Here is a 17899-nt window from a genome sequence, read left to right as displayed (position 1 = left end):
CCTGAACGGATGGATTTCCCCCACTGGACACTTCACGTGCAATTATGGCTGCAGTAAGTGAAGTGAAGTCGCCCAGTCGTGTCCGACTCTTTGCGACCCCAGGGACTGTAGCCTGCCAGGCTCCTCTGCCCATGGGATTTTCCAGGCAAGAGTACTGGAGTGGGTTGCCATTTCCTTCTCCAGGGGATCTTCCTGAGTCAGGGATCGAACCCGGGTCTCCCGCATTGCAGGAAGATGCTTTACCCTCTGAGCCACCAGGGAAGATCACATGGCTGCAGTAGGCACCCACTATTTGGTGGGTAAATGAGATAATGGGGAAAGGTTTCTCTTATCTGGATTCTGCAGCAAAGGTCTCCTGACTAGGCTGAATTTTACCTGGCAAGGTCATGATGTGATTTAGAGAAAAACATATGGCTCACTGCAGGGCATCTTCATTGCTCCCTACAAATCTGTCCATGCTGCCTAACATTTTATCAGCATTTATCTTTTCTGGGACAGTTTTTTGGTCCTCAGAGTCCTCTGTCACTTTGAAAAGACCTTAGAGAGAATGGAGGGTTGCGGACGAAAGTCAATTACATATTCACTTAACAATTAACGATGAATTTCTTAGTCAAATTTGAGTCATATGTATGTATTTTGTCAGTCATCAAACAGGACAGGGATAGAAGAGACAGTGAAGTTTTGACTAGAAAGCTGGGCAAGGGCAAGTTCAGAGGGTAGATTAGGGCTCATTGAGGTTGACCCCAAGCACATGGGGCTCTGGCTGGGAAGGAAGCCCAACCTGAGCAAGGAAAGAGAGACGTGGGAGGCGCGGATGACAAATTACACCCCGACACAGTTTGGCCTTTGGCGGGTGGTCCTATTCCTGTTCACATCAGTTCCAGACATCCTTAGCTCACCTGTCCAGGCCCGTTGTATCTGCACACCGTGGACTCTGTCGGGCAGTTTCCGAAGTTAACCTGGCAGGGGTCCACCGGGAGGCACACCTGGCCGTCCCCGCGGTAGCCTTCTTGACACGTGCACCTGTGCTGATTTGGTCCCAGGTAGGTGCACCAAGCATGAGGGTGGCAGATATTTTGTGAACATGGATTGATGGCTGGAGAAGCAATGACCAAACAAGGCGGTTACCACATGCAGGGAAGGAGAGGGGAAATCAATCAAGTGAAAAGTGAAAGGCTCTCAGTTGTGTCCGACTCTTTGCGAACCCATGGACTGTGTAGCCCACCAGACTCCTCTGTCCATGGAATTCTCCAGGCAAGAATACAGGAGTGGGTAGCCGTTCCCTTCTCCAGGGGATCTTCCCAACCCAGGGATTGAATCCAGGTCTCCCGCATTGCAGGTGGACTCTTTACCATCTGAGCCACCAGGGAAGCTGCACAGGCAACCTAACAGTTTCAAGAGAGAGTAAAAAACATTTCATCTTATCTTCTGGATCACCTCCACCTACCAGATAGATTTATATACGCCTTGCAGGAATGATAACGACCAGTACTGTGATGATGTATTATTATGCCATGCTATGTGTGGACTTAAATATAAAGTGGCATGAAAGAAAGCACTAACATTTATAGAATTTATAATATGTACTGGCCCTTTTCTAAGCATTTGACATATATGAACTCAATTAAGCTTTACAATCCTCTAGGGTAGTTACCACTATTATGCCCATTTCATAGACAGGAAAATGGAGGCACAGGCAGATTCAAGAATTTGTCCAAGGTCATGCTGTCAGTCAACAAGCAGATCTGGGATTTATACACAGATGGCCTGGTTCCAATAGCATGTTCAGAACCAATTACAACTTCTCATGAAGTGAAAGAGCATGGAAAGAAGGGAGAAAGGAAGAAGCAATCAAAGTACATTCTATCTTAACACTGATTCAGGTGATATAAAGCAAAAACATATATATGTTTAAGGGATCAAACCTGGGTATCCTACATTGTAGGCAGATTATTTACTGTCTGAGCCACTAGGGAAACCCTAAAAATCTATAGGTACACTTTGATAACAGTAGAAATGATCATCTATTGAAGAGCTAACACATGATGAGCATTTTGCTAGAACTTTTAATATATACCATTCAACTGCACAGAGAGAAATAGAAGTGTTTATTGTATTAATATTAAGAAGGCTGTGTGGCTTTTTCTGATGAGGAATCTAACCATCTTAATGAATAAACCTGCAGGATGGAGGTTCTACTCACGCTCGCAGTGTTTGCCATCGCCTTTGTAATTGGGAAGGCATTTGCATTCTAGCTTCATTTCCTCTTTGCTGGAAGGTGAACATCTGGAATTTTCTGGGCAGAGCAAGGCTGCACATTCCGGGATGGCTGGAAAGGAAGATTGTTGAGGTAATTGTATTAGTAGTACAACCAGTTCTTAAAAAAAAAAACAAACAAAAAAACCCCACACAACTCAACAAATACAATATTTCCTATTATCACGGAAGTGACCACAGATTCCTTGTAATAATAAAAAAAATACAGAATTTGTAAGGCAAAAATTAGCGGTCTTCTTAGTCTCATTCTCCTACCCCACTCTCAAAATAATAAATGGCAAAACCCAATATAATACATTTACATATAAGATATTTTTTTAAACAAAATGGAATCCTGTTAAAATATTTAAGAACTTAAGTTTTAATTTAACATTATGGAGGTATTTTGGAGAAGGCAATGGCACCCCACTCCAGCACTCTTGCCTGGAAAATCCCATGGATGGAGGAGCCTGGTGGGCTGCAGTCCAGGGGGTTGCTAAGAGTCAGACACAACTGAGTGACTTCACTTTCACTTTTCACTTTCACGCATTGGAGAAGGAAATGGCAACCCACTCCAGTGTTCTTGCCTGGAGAATCCCAGGGATCGGGGAGCCTGGTGGGCTGCCGTCTATGGGGTCGCACAGAGTCGGACATGACTGAAGCGACTTAGCAGCAGCAGCAGCAGCATGGAGGTATTTAAGGATGTACTTTGATCTCTAATGACTGCATAGTATTTTATAATATATCAATAGATGGTGCTTAGATGGCTTTTAAAAATGATAAAGAATCTGACATAAGGAGCCAGCTTGCAAAGTAAACAATTTGGACTGACACAGTAACACGGATGCTGCTAGAAGATACGACATGCCGGGGTCAGAGATAAAGGACAGTTTATCACTCACATCAGGAGCAGTAGCCAGAGGGTCGGTATTTTTGGACCAGTTCTTCCAAGCCCCAGTTCCTACCAGGCAATGGGAAGAGGGCCAGACTGAGACCTGAACAGGTGTCATTACAGAAGACGTGCCCTGACTTAGGGAAGTGAAATGCTGTTTTGTTTGTTTATCTTTAAATAATAGGCAATGTTTGAGTTAGGGCCTGGGTAAGGGATAGAAATCACACAATTATTTAAACAGGGAAAGTTTTAGTGTAAAGATTCATGAACAGATTAAAATGGCCCCTGAGAGTTAAAAAGAATTGGAAAGAATAAAGGGAGAAAAATAAACAGCCATCACTCCTCTTGGGTTAAGATCAGAGCAAGTCCCTCCAGAGCTGAGACACAGATGTCACTGGAAAGGACAGGATCTTGGTCACTTCTAGAGTGGAGAGGTTGCTGAGGTGTCCGACGGTGAGACTTATTGGACTCCATCCCTCTGGGGTTCCAGGGAAGGTCATCCACAGGGAGGTGCTAAGCCTTAGGGCTCCCTTGGCGCCTGGGCAGGCTGCTCACCTCAGGATGTTACTGGAAGTAGGAGCTGAGAAGCCCATGCTCTCAGAGGCATGGTGCACTCCTGTGTGTGAGTGGGGCGGGGTGGCTTCAGGAGCCAGCTGTGTGGCATGAAGGTGGGTGGTCAGTTCTCCAGGTGGCCAGTCCTGTGGGGTCCCTGGTGTGGAGGGGGCTCAGGGGAGGGTGTGCAGAACAGCACGCCTGCTCCTGAACTGGGGCACCAGCCTCACTGTCCCAGGACTCCTGGTTGATGCTGCTGCTGCCTGAGTTGATCACCAGACAAGATATGCAGATATCAAATAGTGGAGCATCCTAATCCCTGCAGGAAGCTAGTGCTGGAGAAACTGTGCAGGGCTGAGCAGTGTGCTAAGCCAGAAACAAGACAAGAAAACACCCTTCCTCCTTTGGTGTCCCTTTAGCGCCCTCTATTGGTGAGGTTTCACATCTTGCTGGCAGGCAAATGAGAAATATTTCAAAGCCTACTTTATATTCACAGAGCAGGCAAGAAGGGTGAATTTGGAGCTGACAGGCAATCCATTAACAGGCAGTAAGTGTGCCTGTATTTGCTCCCAAGGGAGGTCTTATATCTTCCAAAGCTGCTCGCTATGCAGACACCCTCAGAAAGATGCTGGAATAAAGGGTAGTCAGTGTGTGACTCTCAGTTCAGTTGCTCAGTCATGTCTGACTCTTTGCAACCCCATGGATGGCAGCATGCCAGGCCTCCCTGTCCATCGCCAGCTCCTGGAGTTTACTCAAACTCATGTCCATTGAGCCAGTGATGCCATCCAACGATATCATCCTCTGTTGTCCCCTTCTTTTCCAGTCTTCAATCTTTCCCAGCATCAGGGTCTTTTCCAATGAGTCAGCTCTTTGCATCAGGTGGCCAAAGTATTTGCGCTTCAGCTGCAGCATCAGTCTTTCCAATGAATATTCAGGACTGATTTCCTTTAGGATGGACTGGTTGGATCTCCTTGCAGTCCAAAGGACTCTCAAGAGAATCTTCTCCAGCACCACAGTTCAAAAGCATCAGTTCTTCGGCGCTCAACTTTATAGTCCAACTCTCACATCCATACATGACTACGGACCTTTGTTGGCAAAGTAATGACTCTCAAGATGTGCACAAATGTGAGGTACACATTTGTCTCCCAATACTGGCTGGCTGAATCAAAAATTCAGAGAGAGTATCTTACATTTAGGTCTTTAATCCACTTTGAGTTTATCTTTGTGCATGGTGTTAGGAAGTATTCTAATTTATAATAGCTAGGACATGGAAGCAACCTAGATATCTATCAACAGATGAATGGATAAAGAAGCTGTGGTACATATGTACAATGGGATATTACTCAGCCATAAAAAGGAATGCATCTGAGTCAGTTCTAATGAGATGGATGAATCTAGAGCCTATCATACAGAGTGAAAGTGAGAAAGAGGAAAACAAATATCGTATATTAATGCATATATATGGAATCTAGAAAGATGGTACTGATGAACCTATTTGCAGGGCAGTAATGGAGACGCAGTCAGAGAGAACTGACCTGTGGACACAGTGGGGAAGGAGGCGGTGGAGCTCATGGAGAGAGCAGCATGGAGACAGACATACTATCGTATGTAAAATAGACAGCCAGTGGGAATTTGCTGTATGACGCAGGGAGCTCAAACCTGGTGCTCTGTGACAACCTGGAGGGGTAGGATGGGGTGGGAGGTGGGAGGGAGGCTCGGGAGGGAAGGGACATATGTATACCTATGGCTGATGCATGCTGATGTGCAGCAGAAACCAACACAACATTGTAAAGCAATTATCCTTCAGTTAACATTAAAATTTAAAAAATTCATAGAGAATATCCCCTCACCTCTTCCATAAAGTCAAATTGTGGCTGGGAAGGGGCTGCCTTTTCAGAGTCACATTTTCAACCCCCCGCCCCCCCTTTGCATCCAGGTGGGCTTATATGACTTGCTTACATTGATGGAATATTGGGCATCCTATGTATCATTCTAGACTTTATAAGCAAATCTGTCTCTACACTCTCTCCCTCCTTCTGTGGCTCAAAGTAGAGCATTCTGAGGTTCTATAGACTGACAGACACACACAGTGGAAAGCTCTGGATCCCTAAACACCATGTGGCGGGAGCTGGTATCAGCCAGGAACACCCACATCAGACTGCTACCTGAGTAAGAAATAAACCTCTGCCGTGTTAAGCCAGAGCATCCCCAAATTCTCAGGTCACAGTGTCCTCAGTGTTTCTGTGCCCTTCAGCCTTGGCTCGTTGGAGCCCCGGCAGATGTTGCTGGGTGACTGCACTCCCATGCTGGTTTGGCAAATCAGCAAACTTCTCCCCTATCAAGCAGGCTGCCACCACACCTTCTCCAGCATGATTTGAACCCAGTCTTGGGAATGGCTGTTGCCTTCTCTGTTAGGCCCCATCAGCCCTGTGGTTTACTCTGTGTGTTTATAGCCACTCTCCTATTACTAATTCTTTACATTAAACTTCCCTTGTTGCAATCACCCTGTGACCTCTATCTCTTGCTTGAGCCCAAGGGGATCAATTGTGTAGAGAATTTCATGGCTTGAGTACCACCCAGCCCTTCATTATTTTGTGAACTTCGGTGAATCATTTAACCTTGGTGAGCCTCCATTTCCTGCTGATGCGCTCTGCCTTTGAGACCTATAAGTGAGTACATGCCTCATCTCCCTTACAAGGGACCTAACTGGCTGCAGTGGCCCCAGCGTCTTCCTCTCCACCCCATCTTCACTGCCACCAGCTTGGGCCTTCCTAAAACGTGGCTGCAGCCATGCCACTGTGTTCCTCCCAAACCTTCTGGGACTTCCCATCTTCCAGACTATCTCTCCCCTCTTCTTCCTCCCCTACCTCTCCCCATCTCCCTTCCTCTCTTTTTGTCCTCTTTCTTTTTAAGTTTTTGATGATATTCCATCAAAACATTTGATGCACATCACCCACCGAGGGCCCCAGTAATGAACACACATGTGAAATGCATACATCTGTGTATTTGATTTGTATAATATATTAACTGTTAGTTGCTCAGTGATGTCCTACTCTTTGTGACCTCATGGATTATAGCCCACCAGGCTCCTCTGTCCATGGAATTCTCTAGGCAAGAATACTGGAGTTGGTAGCCATTCCCTTCTCCAGGGGATCTTCCTGACCCAGGGATCAAACCCAGGTCTCCTGCATTGAGGGTAGATTCTTCATCATCTGAGCCACCAGGGAAGCCCAGTGGAATAAAGGAAACTAGCAATACTTACGCTCGTCACAGTTGTGGCCAGTGTACCCAGAGTAGCACTCACAGGTCCCATCACCGTGTATTCCACTGTTGCATACTCCATGCATACAGCTGCACACTGTGGACGGAAAATGGGGGCTTCTTGTTACCTGATACAGACCTCCTCCAGAGATTCTGGAAGGGTACTGTTTTCAGAAAGTGTAGACTGAGATTCTGCTTGACGAAACGGCGAAAACCATGGGTGTGAAGCCCTAGAGACCTGGGTTTGAATCTTGGCTTCTTTTTATTAGCTTCAGTTTACAGTAAGTCCCCTACCTACAAATGAGTTCCTTTCTGAGCACACGTTCGTAAGTCCAGTTTATTCGTAAGTCCAACCAAGTTAGTCTCGGTACCCAACTAACACAATAGGCTATATAATACTGTACTGTAATAGGTTTATCATAATTTTCACACTAATAATAAATACAAAACAGAAATAAAGAAAGCTTTTAAAATCTTACAATACACTTCCTTGAAAAGTACAGTAGTATAGTACAGTGGCTGGCATAGAAGGGCTGGCTTTGAGTGAAGAGGCAAGAAGAATTACTGACTGGAGGAGGGAGAGGAGGTGGGAAATAGTAGAGCTGAAGGATCGTCAGCAATAGGAGATGGAAGGCAAGCTGCAATTTCCTGGCACGGTTTCTGGTTTCTTGCTGGAACCAGATGCACGTTCACATCTTTGAAAGTTCACAACTTGCGTGTAGGGGACTTACTATAATTGTCTATGTGTGTGTGACTGCTCAGTGGTGTCGGACTCTTTGTGCAAGCCCATGGACTGCAGCCTGCCTGGCTCCTCTGTCCATGGGATTTCCCAAGCAAGAATATTGGAGTGGGTTGCCATTTCCTGCTCCAGGGGATCTTTCCAACCCAGGGATTGAACCCGCATCTCCTGCAAGTTTCCTGCATTGACAGGAGGATTCTTCACTGCCGAGCCTCTATAATATGTAGAAAATGATGCCCACTTCATGGGATTTCTATAGAGTTTAATGAGGACATGTATATAAAGCACAGGTGGTATATCACAGGCACTGGAGTGCTCTTCCCTGCTCTCAAGTTACTTACTTCATCTCCCAATACCTCAATATAATGTCTTATATACACACCTGTCACATTTAAAAGAGAATTGCTACCGCTGACTCAATTGCTGTTGGCAGGAGGAATCTACAGGAAACCTACTCCCCAAATGATGAGGGCAATGCAAATGTAAAGACGAAACTCGAAAGGCTAGAGAATAACTAAGCCACATTGACTAGCTTGAAACAGATGACTTTTTAGCCCTGTGACAGATCCCTTCAGGAATGAGAAATGAGGGACTTCCCAGTTGTCCAGTGGTTAAGAATCTGCCTTCCAGTGCAGGGGACATAGGTTCAATCCCTGGTCAGGGAACTAAGATCCCACATGCTGCTGGGTAACTAAGTCCACGTGCTGCAATGCTGAGCCCCGGTACAACTAGAGAGAAGCCCATGCACAGCAACGAAGAAGCTGCATGCTGCAACAAAGACCTGATGGAGCCAAATAAATATTAAAAAAAAAAAAAAGGAATGAGAAATGAAGTGCATTTAAAATAAACATTCATCTCTTTAGCACTCAGCTTGTGGCTCATTTGTAGAAAGGTTTACTGTCTGACTGGGTCACCAGCATCCTCTGTCCAGCCCCCTGTGAAGTGTATTGTATGGGCTTCCTTTAGCTGCTGTAACAAATTTCCACAAAGTCAGTGGCTTAAAACAACACATATTTATTATTTTATAGTTCTGTATGTTATAAGTCTGAAGTATGTCTCCTTGGGCTAATGCTTTCAAATTGTGGTGCCAGAGAAGACTCTGGAGAGTCCCTTGGACTGCAAGATCAAACCAGTTAAAGAAAATCAACCCTGAATATTTACTGGAAGGACTGATGCTGAAGCTCCAATACTTTGGTTACCTGGTACAAAGAGGTAACTCATTGGAAAAGACCCTGATACTGGGAAAGACTGAAGGCAAAAGGAGACAGGGGAGGCAGAGGGAGAGATGGTTAGACAGCATCTCTGACTCAATGGACATGAATTTGAGCAAACTCCAGGAGATAGGTAGTGGAGGACAGAGGAGCCTGGCATGCTATTGTCCCTGGGGTTGCAAAGAGTTGGACAAGACTTAGTGCCTGAACAACAACAAAGGTCAGAAGTCTGAAATGTGTTTCCCTGGACTAAGATCGAGTTCTTCATTGGGCTGTATTTCTTCTAGAGACTCTAGAGGACAGTCCGCTCCCTTGCCTTTCCAGCCTCTAGAGGTTGCCAGCATTCCCGTGCTCCTGGCCCCTTTCTCCATCTTCAAAGTTAGCGACATCAGGCCAAATCCTTCTTAAATTGCCATCTTTACTGGTCCTCTCTCTTCTGCCTTCCTCTTCCACTTCCAAGGACCTTTGAGACCACATTGGTCCACCTGGATAATCCAGGCAACTTCTCCCATTTTAAATCACCTGTTTAGCAATCTCAATTTCGCTTTGCCTCTAGCCTAACATATTCTCAAGTTTCAGGAATTAGAACATGGATATCTCTGAGGGGACCACTATCCTGCCTACAATGCATGTGTTTAGTACACATAAGTCAATTTAACATTAGCTCAAGTGAAACATTAAGAAGACACCAGCTTAAATCCTAATCATGCCAGAAAAGCCAGATGAATTAGGTTTTAAGTATTTCAAATATCTAATAAACCTTCACATTCTTCACATTCATTGTTACATATCCCCCTTAATCCTCTGAGCTTCAATCTCCACGGGAACCATCCTCTTGCAGGTTCTTATCCTATTTTGCCCAGACGATTGCAGTAGCATTTTACCTGGACTTCTTGTCTGACTTCTCACCTCTGCATGTTATCCATTTCACTTGATCAGTAATGGCATCAAACTGATCTTCCCCCAAATATCTCAAAGACTCCCAGTTGCTAACCTAATGAAACCTAAATTCCTGTTTGGAAAACAAGGTCCTCTCCAAGCCGACTCCAATCTTTAACAATCTTCATGTTCATCTTTCATCATTTCATTTTATACATCCTAGTATCTAAGTGCATGGGAAGACCCACTAGCTCACCTTCTTCAAAACAGGTATTGAACATCGATGCACAGGGCACTGTGCTCGGGACTGAGGACTCGAAGTTTCTGCCCACAAAGAGCTCACAATTGGAAGGCAGGAGAAAGCAGCCCATCACAACATGGTGTGATCAATGCTATGACATAAGATAATGACATACAAGTCATATGACATAACAGTAGTCAAGTACGGGTGTGAAAGTCGGAACATAAAGAAGACTGAGTGTCGAAGAATTGATCCTTTCGAACTGTGATACTCAAGAAGACTCTTGAGAGTCCCTTGGACTGCAAGGAGATCAAACTAGTCAATCCTAAAGGGAATCAACACTGAATATTCATTGGAAGGACTGATGTTGAGGCTCCAGTACTTTGGCCACCTGATGCGGCCACCGACTCATTGGAAAAGATCCTGATGCTGGGAAAGATTGAGGGCAAGAGGAGAAGGGGGATACTGAGGATGAGAGGGTTAGATAGCATCACTGACTCAATGGACACGAATTTGAGTCAATTCCTGGAGACAGTGGAGGACAGAGGAGCCTGGCATGCTATAGCCTATGGGGTTCCAAAGAGTCAGACAAGACTTACTGACTGACCACAACAAGCAATGAGTCAATGGCTATGAGGGCTGGCCAGGAAGAAATGGGAAGGCTGTCCAGGGAGAGATGGGGGTGAAGCTGTCCTGGCAAAGACCGAGCCCCGCGGAGGTGCACGCTGTACTTCACAACTCCATGCTTTGGCCTCCACTGTGCTCCCTTCTGCATGCAGTTGAAATCTTCATCCTTCCAGGCCGGCTAAAGCCCCTCTTCTCTGTGGTGCCAACTCAGAGGTGCCAGAACAGAACCTGTGTCTCTCTGGGCTCCAGCAACACTTTCTTTGTACCTTGTTCACCATCACATTCTGCTGCAACTATTCATTTTGTGGTGCCAGCCAAATATCAGCAGGAACACAGCAGTGGTTCAAATCGGCAGTGCTGGGGTGAGGGTGGGGTGCGGCGGTCCTGGAGAAGTAGCAGTAGCCACTCGTGTTAACCAGGAGAGATGGCGGTTGGGTTGCCCCCGTCACTGTTTATTTCTCTATTCAGGCATGACAAGTCGGTGGCCTAGTTTTTGTCTTGTTCCAGCACAGACAGAGGAATCATGGATGGTGACACTCTGTGACGCTGCCTATGCTCAGCAGAGCCACACCACGGCCTGGCTGGGAACAACTAGGCTAGCAACTGGCTGACAGCTGTCGGGGGCTCTGTTTCTCTTTCTCTATCTATTTTTCTCTTCTATTCCATTAGAATCCCATGGAAGGCTTTCCCTCTCCTACTTCCCTACAACATCTTTTAGAGCATCTTGTAACAATACTGACAACTGCACAGCTCAGTTTGAATCAAGACAGCATCCTGCTGGGTTAGGATGAGGACAGCGAGGCAGGGGAGTTCAAATGCAGAGTGGAATCCTGCCTTTTTTTTTTTTTTTTTTTTACATTTTGATGTTTTGCTTGATAATTTAAAAATATCATTGTCATGGGTTGCATTTTGTCCCCTCCAAAGTCCTAACTCCGAGGACCTCAGAACGAGACCTTATTTGGAAGTAGAGCTATTACTGTAGATATAAGTAGCTAAGATGAGGTCCTACTGGAGTGGAGTGGCTTCAGTCCAATATGATTTATAAGAGGAGGCAAGGACACAGACAGCAAGAAGATGACCGAGTGAAGACCATGGCTCTGACTGCAGTGACGTGCCCACAAACCCAGCAATGCCTGGGGCTTCCAGAAGCTGGAAGAGACAGGAAGGACCCTCTCCTAGAGGCTTCCAAAGGAGCCTGGCCCTGCTTACATGCAGACTGTGAACTTCTAGCTTCCAGAACTGAGACAATACATTCATGTCTTTAAGTCACCCGGTGTGTGACAGTTTGTCACAGCTACCCTAGATAATCTTAAAAAACGATTTCTCTCAATTACTGAGTTTTTGATGCCTCCTTAAATTTTGTACCTAAGACATGTTTTTCTTCATGTTGCCCTAGAACTGGCCCTGCTTGACCCTTTATTAAGCACTTACTCTCCTTCAGGCATTTTGTCACATGCTTTATAGACATGATCTCATCTGATGCTCACAGCACCTGGGGAGATAAGATAATTAACCCCATGCTACATATAAAAAATGGGAGACAATTAGCTCCAGAACTTATTCAAATTACTGAAGAATTAAGTGGACTTGCAATTATCATCTTCCCTTCAAAAACCAATTTATCATTGTTTCCGTATTAGCAAAGCACTTTGATGTCAACCTCTGGCTGTAGCTTTTTGAACAGAGTTCCAGAGGGAAGTTGAACTGGTCATGGAGATAACTGGGTTGACGTGGGAGTGTACTATGGACTTGGTAGCAAAGATGTAAATTAATTCAATTAAAAAAATATCTACCCAGTTCCAACTTAGTGGCAGGCACTGGATTAGGCACTGCGTATACAAATAAGTCAGAGAAGGCAATGGCACCCCACTCCAGTATTCTTGCTTGGAAAATCCCATGGAGGGAGGAGCCTGGTGGGCTGCAGTCCATGGGATCGTGAAGCCAGACATGACTGAGCAATCTCACTTTTACTTTTCACTCTCATGCATTGGAGAAGGAAATGGCAACCCACTCTGGTGTTCTTGTCTGGAGAATCCCAGGGGCAGAAGAGCCTGGTAGGCTGCCATCTCTGGGGTCGCACAGAGTCAGACACGACTGAAGCGACTTAGCAGCAGCATACAAATAAGTCATTCACAATATCTGGATTCAAGCTGCTCACAGCGTAGTGGGACGGCCAGACTCTAAAAGATACAGGGATGCTGCATGTCCTGAATGTTGTCATGTACCCGGTGGAAGAGGGGAGTCGAACATGACTCAGCCCCTGCTCTCAACCTCAATGCTAACTACAAGGGCTGTCCTCCTCGCTAAGCTTCTCTTCCAGGCACCCCGTGTCCTGCTTTCTGGCACGATCTCTATACTGGATTAACCGACCTGGCACAGTAGCTTTCAGGAGCTTCTGACACCCATTGCTGCCAGTCACTGCTCAGAAAGCGTCCTTGGGAAGGAGATGTGAGTGGCAGAGGGATTCCCAAGTGTCACTGAGAGATCCCTGGGCATTTGTGAAACCAGCTACAGCAAATCTGTAGAGGCATGTGAACCTTGGGGACAGGACTCTAAAGTGGCCAAAGCCATGGACACTGCGGTCAGAGGGGCAGGGCACAAAGCCCCCGAGCCATCCCCTCGGCAGAGCAGGCTGCCCTCTTGTGTTCCTGCAGCATCCTGCATGCATGGTGCACACTGGCTCAGAAGCATCACCCACATTTCCAGATCCTTGAGGGTGGGAAGCTATTCTTCCCCCTCTTTGGATGCCCATCGCCTGTCAGGGGTCTAACGCAAGATGGATGTGTGCCAGGGGCCGAATGGTGCAGTGGTTGGGTGCCCAGGTTCTGGAGTAAGACACCTGGGGTCAAACCCTGCCTCTATTCCTGAAGTAGCTGCAGGACCTTGAGCAACCTCGCTGCTTCTTCATTCATAACACAAGGAACCCAGCTTGCAGAGCTGTTCCAAAGAGATTCTGTGTGTCAAGCCTTGTGCACTGCCTGGTGCCCAGCAGGCATTCAGCTACTATTATTAAGAAGGCATGACTGTGGGACTGATCTGGGGTCATGTGAGAGAGGGGGGGCTTTGTCTTCTGCCCTAACCTGGGGTGGGGCACTGAGCAGGCGAGGGCCTTGGTGGTTGAGATGAACACCCTTGATAAATGCAGCTTGAAATTACCTCTGAGAACATCACGAATCAGGTAGGAGAATGCTCCAGCAGCAGGTTAAAGTCAGTGTTAAAAATAAAACTGCAACTCATAGCTGTCCTACTTACAGGCAAAATTGCCACCGCCAATGGCCAGCGCCTCAGTGGGTGAAACAACACTGGCACCCAGTGGATGCTTGGCTAAAAAGGTTCACAGGTTCCCCCAGTTCTTGCCAATGGGAAATGGTCAACATCACTGAGCCATCCTTCGGGCACAGGTGAGTGAATGCTCTCCTTACTGTAGAACTGCTCTTGTCCTCACTTAATATCAATACTTGCTTTTACCAAGTGCTCATGACATGCTGCTAAGAGCTTTTCTACAAGTTAATCCCATTAGCAGGTGTTATTATTCCTGTTTTATAGATGAGCAGGGCATAGACAGATTAAATAGCTTGCCTCAAATCCCATAGCAACTGGGCTTGGTTTCAAACTCAGGCCAGCCTGACTTCAAGCCTGCTCTCTTGGCCATTATGGTCTAGAGCTACACTATCCAATATGGGAGCCACTAGGCACTTGAGGCTACTGCTGCTGCTGCTGCTGCTAAGTCACTTCAGTCATGTCCGACTCTGTGCAACCCCATAGATGGCAGCCCACCAGGCTCCCCCATCCCTGGGATTCTCCAGGCAAGAACACTGGAGTGGGTTGCCATTTCCTTCTCCAATGCGTGAAAGTGAAGTCGCTTAGTTATGTTCGACTCTTAGCGACCCCATGGATTGCAGCCTACCAGGCTCCTCATTCCATGGGATTTCCAGGCAAGAGTACTGGAGTGGGGTGCCATTGCCTTCTCCTCCACTTGAGGCTATTTGAGTTTAAATTGAGTAACATGAGCTAAGGGGCTTCCCAAGTGGGGCTAGAGGTAAAGAACCTGCCTGCCAGTGGGAGATATAAGAGAGTCAGGTTCAATCCCTGGGTCAGGAAGATCCCTTAGAGGAGGGCACAGCAACCCACTCAAGTATTCTTGCCTGGAGAATCCCATGGACAGAGGAGCCTGGTGGGCTACAGTCCAAGGGGTTGCAAAGAGTTGGACACAACTGAAGCGACTTAGCATGCACACACACCTTGTGGCTACCATGTTTGATAGCGAAGATCAGGACATTCCATCATCTCACAAAGTTCTGTTGGCACTAACAACTGGGAGTCTTATCTCCCGAGTCTCAGTTTAGGTTTCCAATTTTCTGGCTCAAAAATTTGGATTTTCAACAAACCACCTTGCTCCCTTTCACTTGCCCTTCCCCCATGGCACAAAGAGGTGTAAAGAGAGGCCACTTTTTAAATTAAAAAATGTTTGGAATTTCCATGTATGTCTATGCTCATTGGCAACCAATACCAGTTTCCTGAAAGTGACATGAGCTCATCTTCTTTCTAAATTTTTATCCACAATTACTTGGCTTTCTTGCTAAGTAAGCGGTGTGGGATTCTGTCTTTCTTCCCATTTCGGTATTTATTTAAAATACGTGATTTAAACTGTATTGTGGCAAGGAAGGGACAATTTGTTTATCATGTTCTTGATAAACAATTGGTTGATTACATTTTACTGTCTTTTAATGTATTAGTTTTGGCCAATCCAATATAACGTTAAAGAAACACTCAGAATGCTAACATCTGGTTTAAATTTGCTTTTGCTAACACTCTTATGAAATAATCTTTTATAAAGTGATGGATTAAGAAAAACATAAGATTGGGAGGGAACACTAGGAAATAGTAGGTATTAATAATAGTCATAATAATTGCTAACACTTATTGTGTACCGATTATCTCATTAGATCCTCATGATAATTCTAAAGAAGGCAATGTTGTTTCTATTTTTACAGAAGAAGATGCAGAAAGCATGCTCAGTAAACTTAAGGTTTCCACAATTTGCAGCAGCCCTGGGACTGAAACCCAGTCTGAGTCTAAAGCTAATCACCTTGACACCATGCCTTCCAACACCCATGCTTCTGGGTCAGGACAGAAGCAGATAAAGACAGCATCGGCCTCCAAGGACCCCATGGATTAGAGGGAGATAACATCTTCATTATTACAAAGGAAACTTGCTATAGAGTGCACAAACTTACAGGGGTGGGATATCTGTATTTTTCTTGCCAGAAATATTTGAATCAATGCAGTACCTACCAAATATGATTTTTTCCATAAAAGCCAAACCAAAGTGGTGCTGGAGAAAGGTGACCTGACCTATCCTTTTTTTGGGAGACTAAGGCTCTGGCAGACACTGTCCCTACCATGCCCACATTCTCAGCCATCACCAAGTCCACACATTCAGCTCCCCTCCAGTAGCAGTAGCCTGTGGACACTTCTTGGGATGGCCGCTCCACCGGCTGCTTCACTGGGAGCTGGAAGTGCCAGGAAATGAATGACTCTGCCCTAATGACTGTATGTGTTAGCTTCCTGTTGCTGTTGTAACAAATTGCCACAAACCTAGTGTCTTAAACCACACACATTTACTGTCTTACAGTTTGGGAGGTCAGAAACCCAAAGCAGTTGTACTAAGATCAATCAAGGTGTTGGTGGTTCCACTCCTTTCTGGAGAGGAGCATTCTTTCCCTGCCTTTTTCAGCTTTGAGATGCTGCCCACACTGCCTGGCTCGTGGCTCCCTCCACCTTCAAAGCCAGCAAGGTGGAGTCTTTCTCCCACCTTGCCACTCTTACATCTCATCACATCTGGAATCTTTCACACATCAGAAGGTACACATCTATATCTTCTGTCTCTGTCTCCCTCCTCCACATTTAAGGACCTTTGTGATGACATTGAGTCCACCAGGATAATCCTGGATAATCTCTTCATGGTAAAGTCAGATGATTAGCAACTGTAATTCCAGTTCAGTTCAGTCGCTCGGTCGTGTCTGACTCTTTGCGACGCCATGGACTGCAGCATGCCAGGCTTCCCTGTCCATCACCAGCTCCTGGAGCTTGCTTATATGCCGGGGTCCAGCCCCGGTGGATCCAGGGAATTTGAAGGGTGGACGGCGTTGGCGTGGAAAGACTTGTTTATTGATTGATATAAGATTAGATTAAGAAACTATAGTGCAGTAAGAAGATTAAGTGGAGGAAGAGGGCTGAATAGCTTGGTTTACACGGAAGACCAATAAAATTCCAGACAAGGAATTTGCACCATCTACGTTGGGCCACCGGCGCCCGCTTGAATATCTAAGGGTGCCTCGCCTTAAGCTCCCTTTCGCGCGGGTCTTAACAGCCAGGGCAAGTAAGTAGACCTGGCGAGCCTCCGCGCCCCAGATGGAAATTCAGCCTGAAATTAAAGTAAAGAGCAGAGGGAGGGAAAGGGAGAGAAAAAGAGAGAGAGAAAGACACGGGGGGAGCCAGGTTCCCAAGAAACCAGGCCGAGACTAGTCCGAGAAGCTGGTCCGAGAAACTGGTCCCATCCTTCATTGTTCAGAAGGCCTTTTATACTTTTGATAAAACATGGAGATCAATGGGTAACACAAAGTTATGCAGCGTTAGCAGTCCAGACTCTTATCAAAACCAGGCTTTTCTCTCTGCATACCTAATTGTATACACAAGTCTTAGGTAATTTACATCATCTTCCAGCCAAAAGGGCCAATTAACATTTTAAAGCCTTTTTTCTGATAAGGGTTTGTCAACCACAAGACTTATTTGTGTTGATCTTCCCAAGGTCTGGTGCCACTCTCAGAAAGCACTAAATAAAGTTACATTTTTACATAGCAAGGATACAGCAACTTATAACAAGTAGAGGGAGTACAGTGATTTACAGCAAAAGAGAAGCAATTAACTCAAAAGTCTAGTGTTGCTAACATCAAAACTACTATGTATCTTTTTCTACATCCTGCTTACATTAACATCCTTCCAGGTGCCTAAAAGATAAAGAATATGCAGGTCTGGCAGCAATCCTTGAGTCAACAGTGAAAACCCTCTACCAATATAATTTTTAACTCTTTAGAAAAGGCTCTGTATCTTTAAGATGCTTTTAAGCTTTGTGCCTCCCGCGGTTGGGGGGCTGTAAGCAATTCACAAGCTGTAAGAGGTCTGGGGAACCTGTTAGGCAGGCTAGAGAGCTATCAGAGGGGTTTAACTGAAACATCTCT

General features: G+C 45.8%; 1 protein-coding gene across 1 annotated transcript in view; it reads right to left on the bottom strand.

The window, feature by feature from the left end:
* STAB2 (stabilin 2) overlaps positions 1–17899 on the bottom strand; it is a 174069-nt gene that overhangs the window by 130016 nt on the left and 26154 nt on the right. The window contains exons 6-8 of the mRNA XM_052640296.1: positions 6963–7058; positions 2204–2329; positions 900–1096 (exon numbers count right to left, since the gene is read on the bottom strand). Of these exons, the coding sequence (XP_052496256.1) occupies positions 900–1096; positions 2204–2329; positions 6963–7058 (419 nt within the window). The remainder of the gene's footprint in view (positions 1–899; positions 1097–2203; positions 2330–6962; positions 7059–17899) is intronic.

This window comes from Budorcas taxicolor, chromosome 5 (assembly GCF_023091745.1).
Source record: "Budorcas taxicolor isolate Tak-1 chromosome 5, Takin1.1, whole genome shotgun sequence".
Taxonomy (NCBI): Eukaryota; Metazoa; Chordata; class Mammalia; order Artiodactyla; family Bovidae; genus Budorcas; species Budorcas taxicolor.
This window is presented reverse-complemented; position numbering and strand designations above follow the sequence as displayed.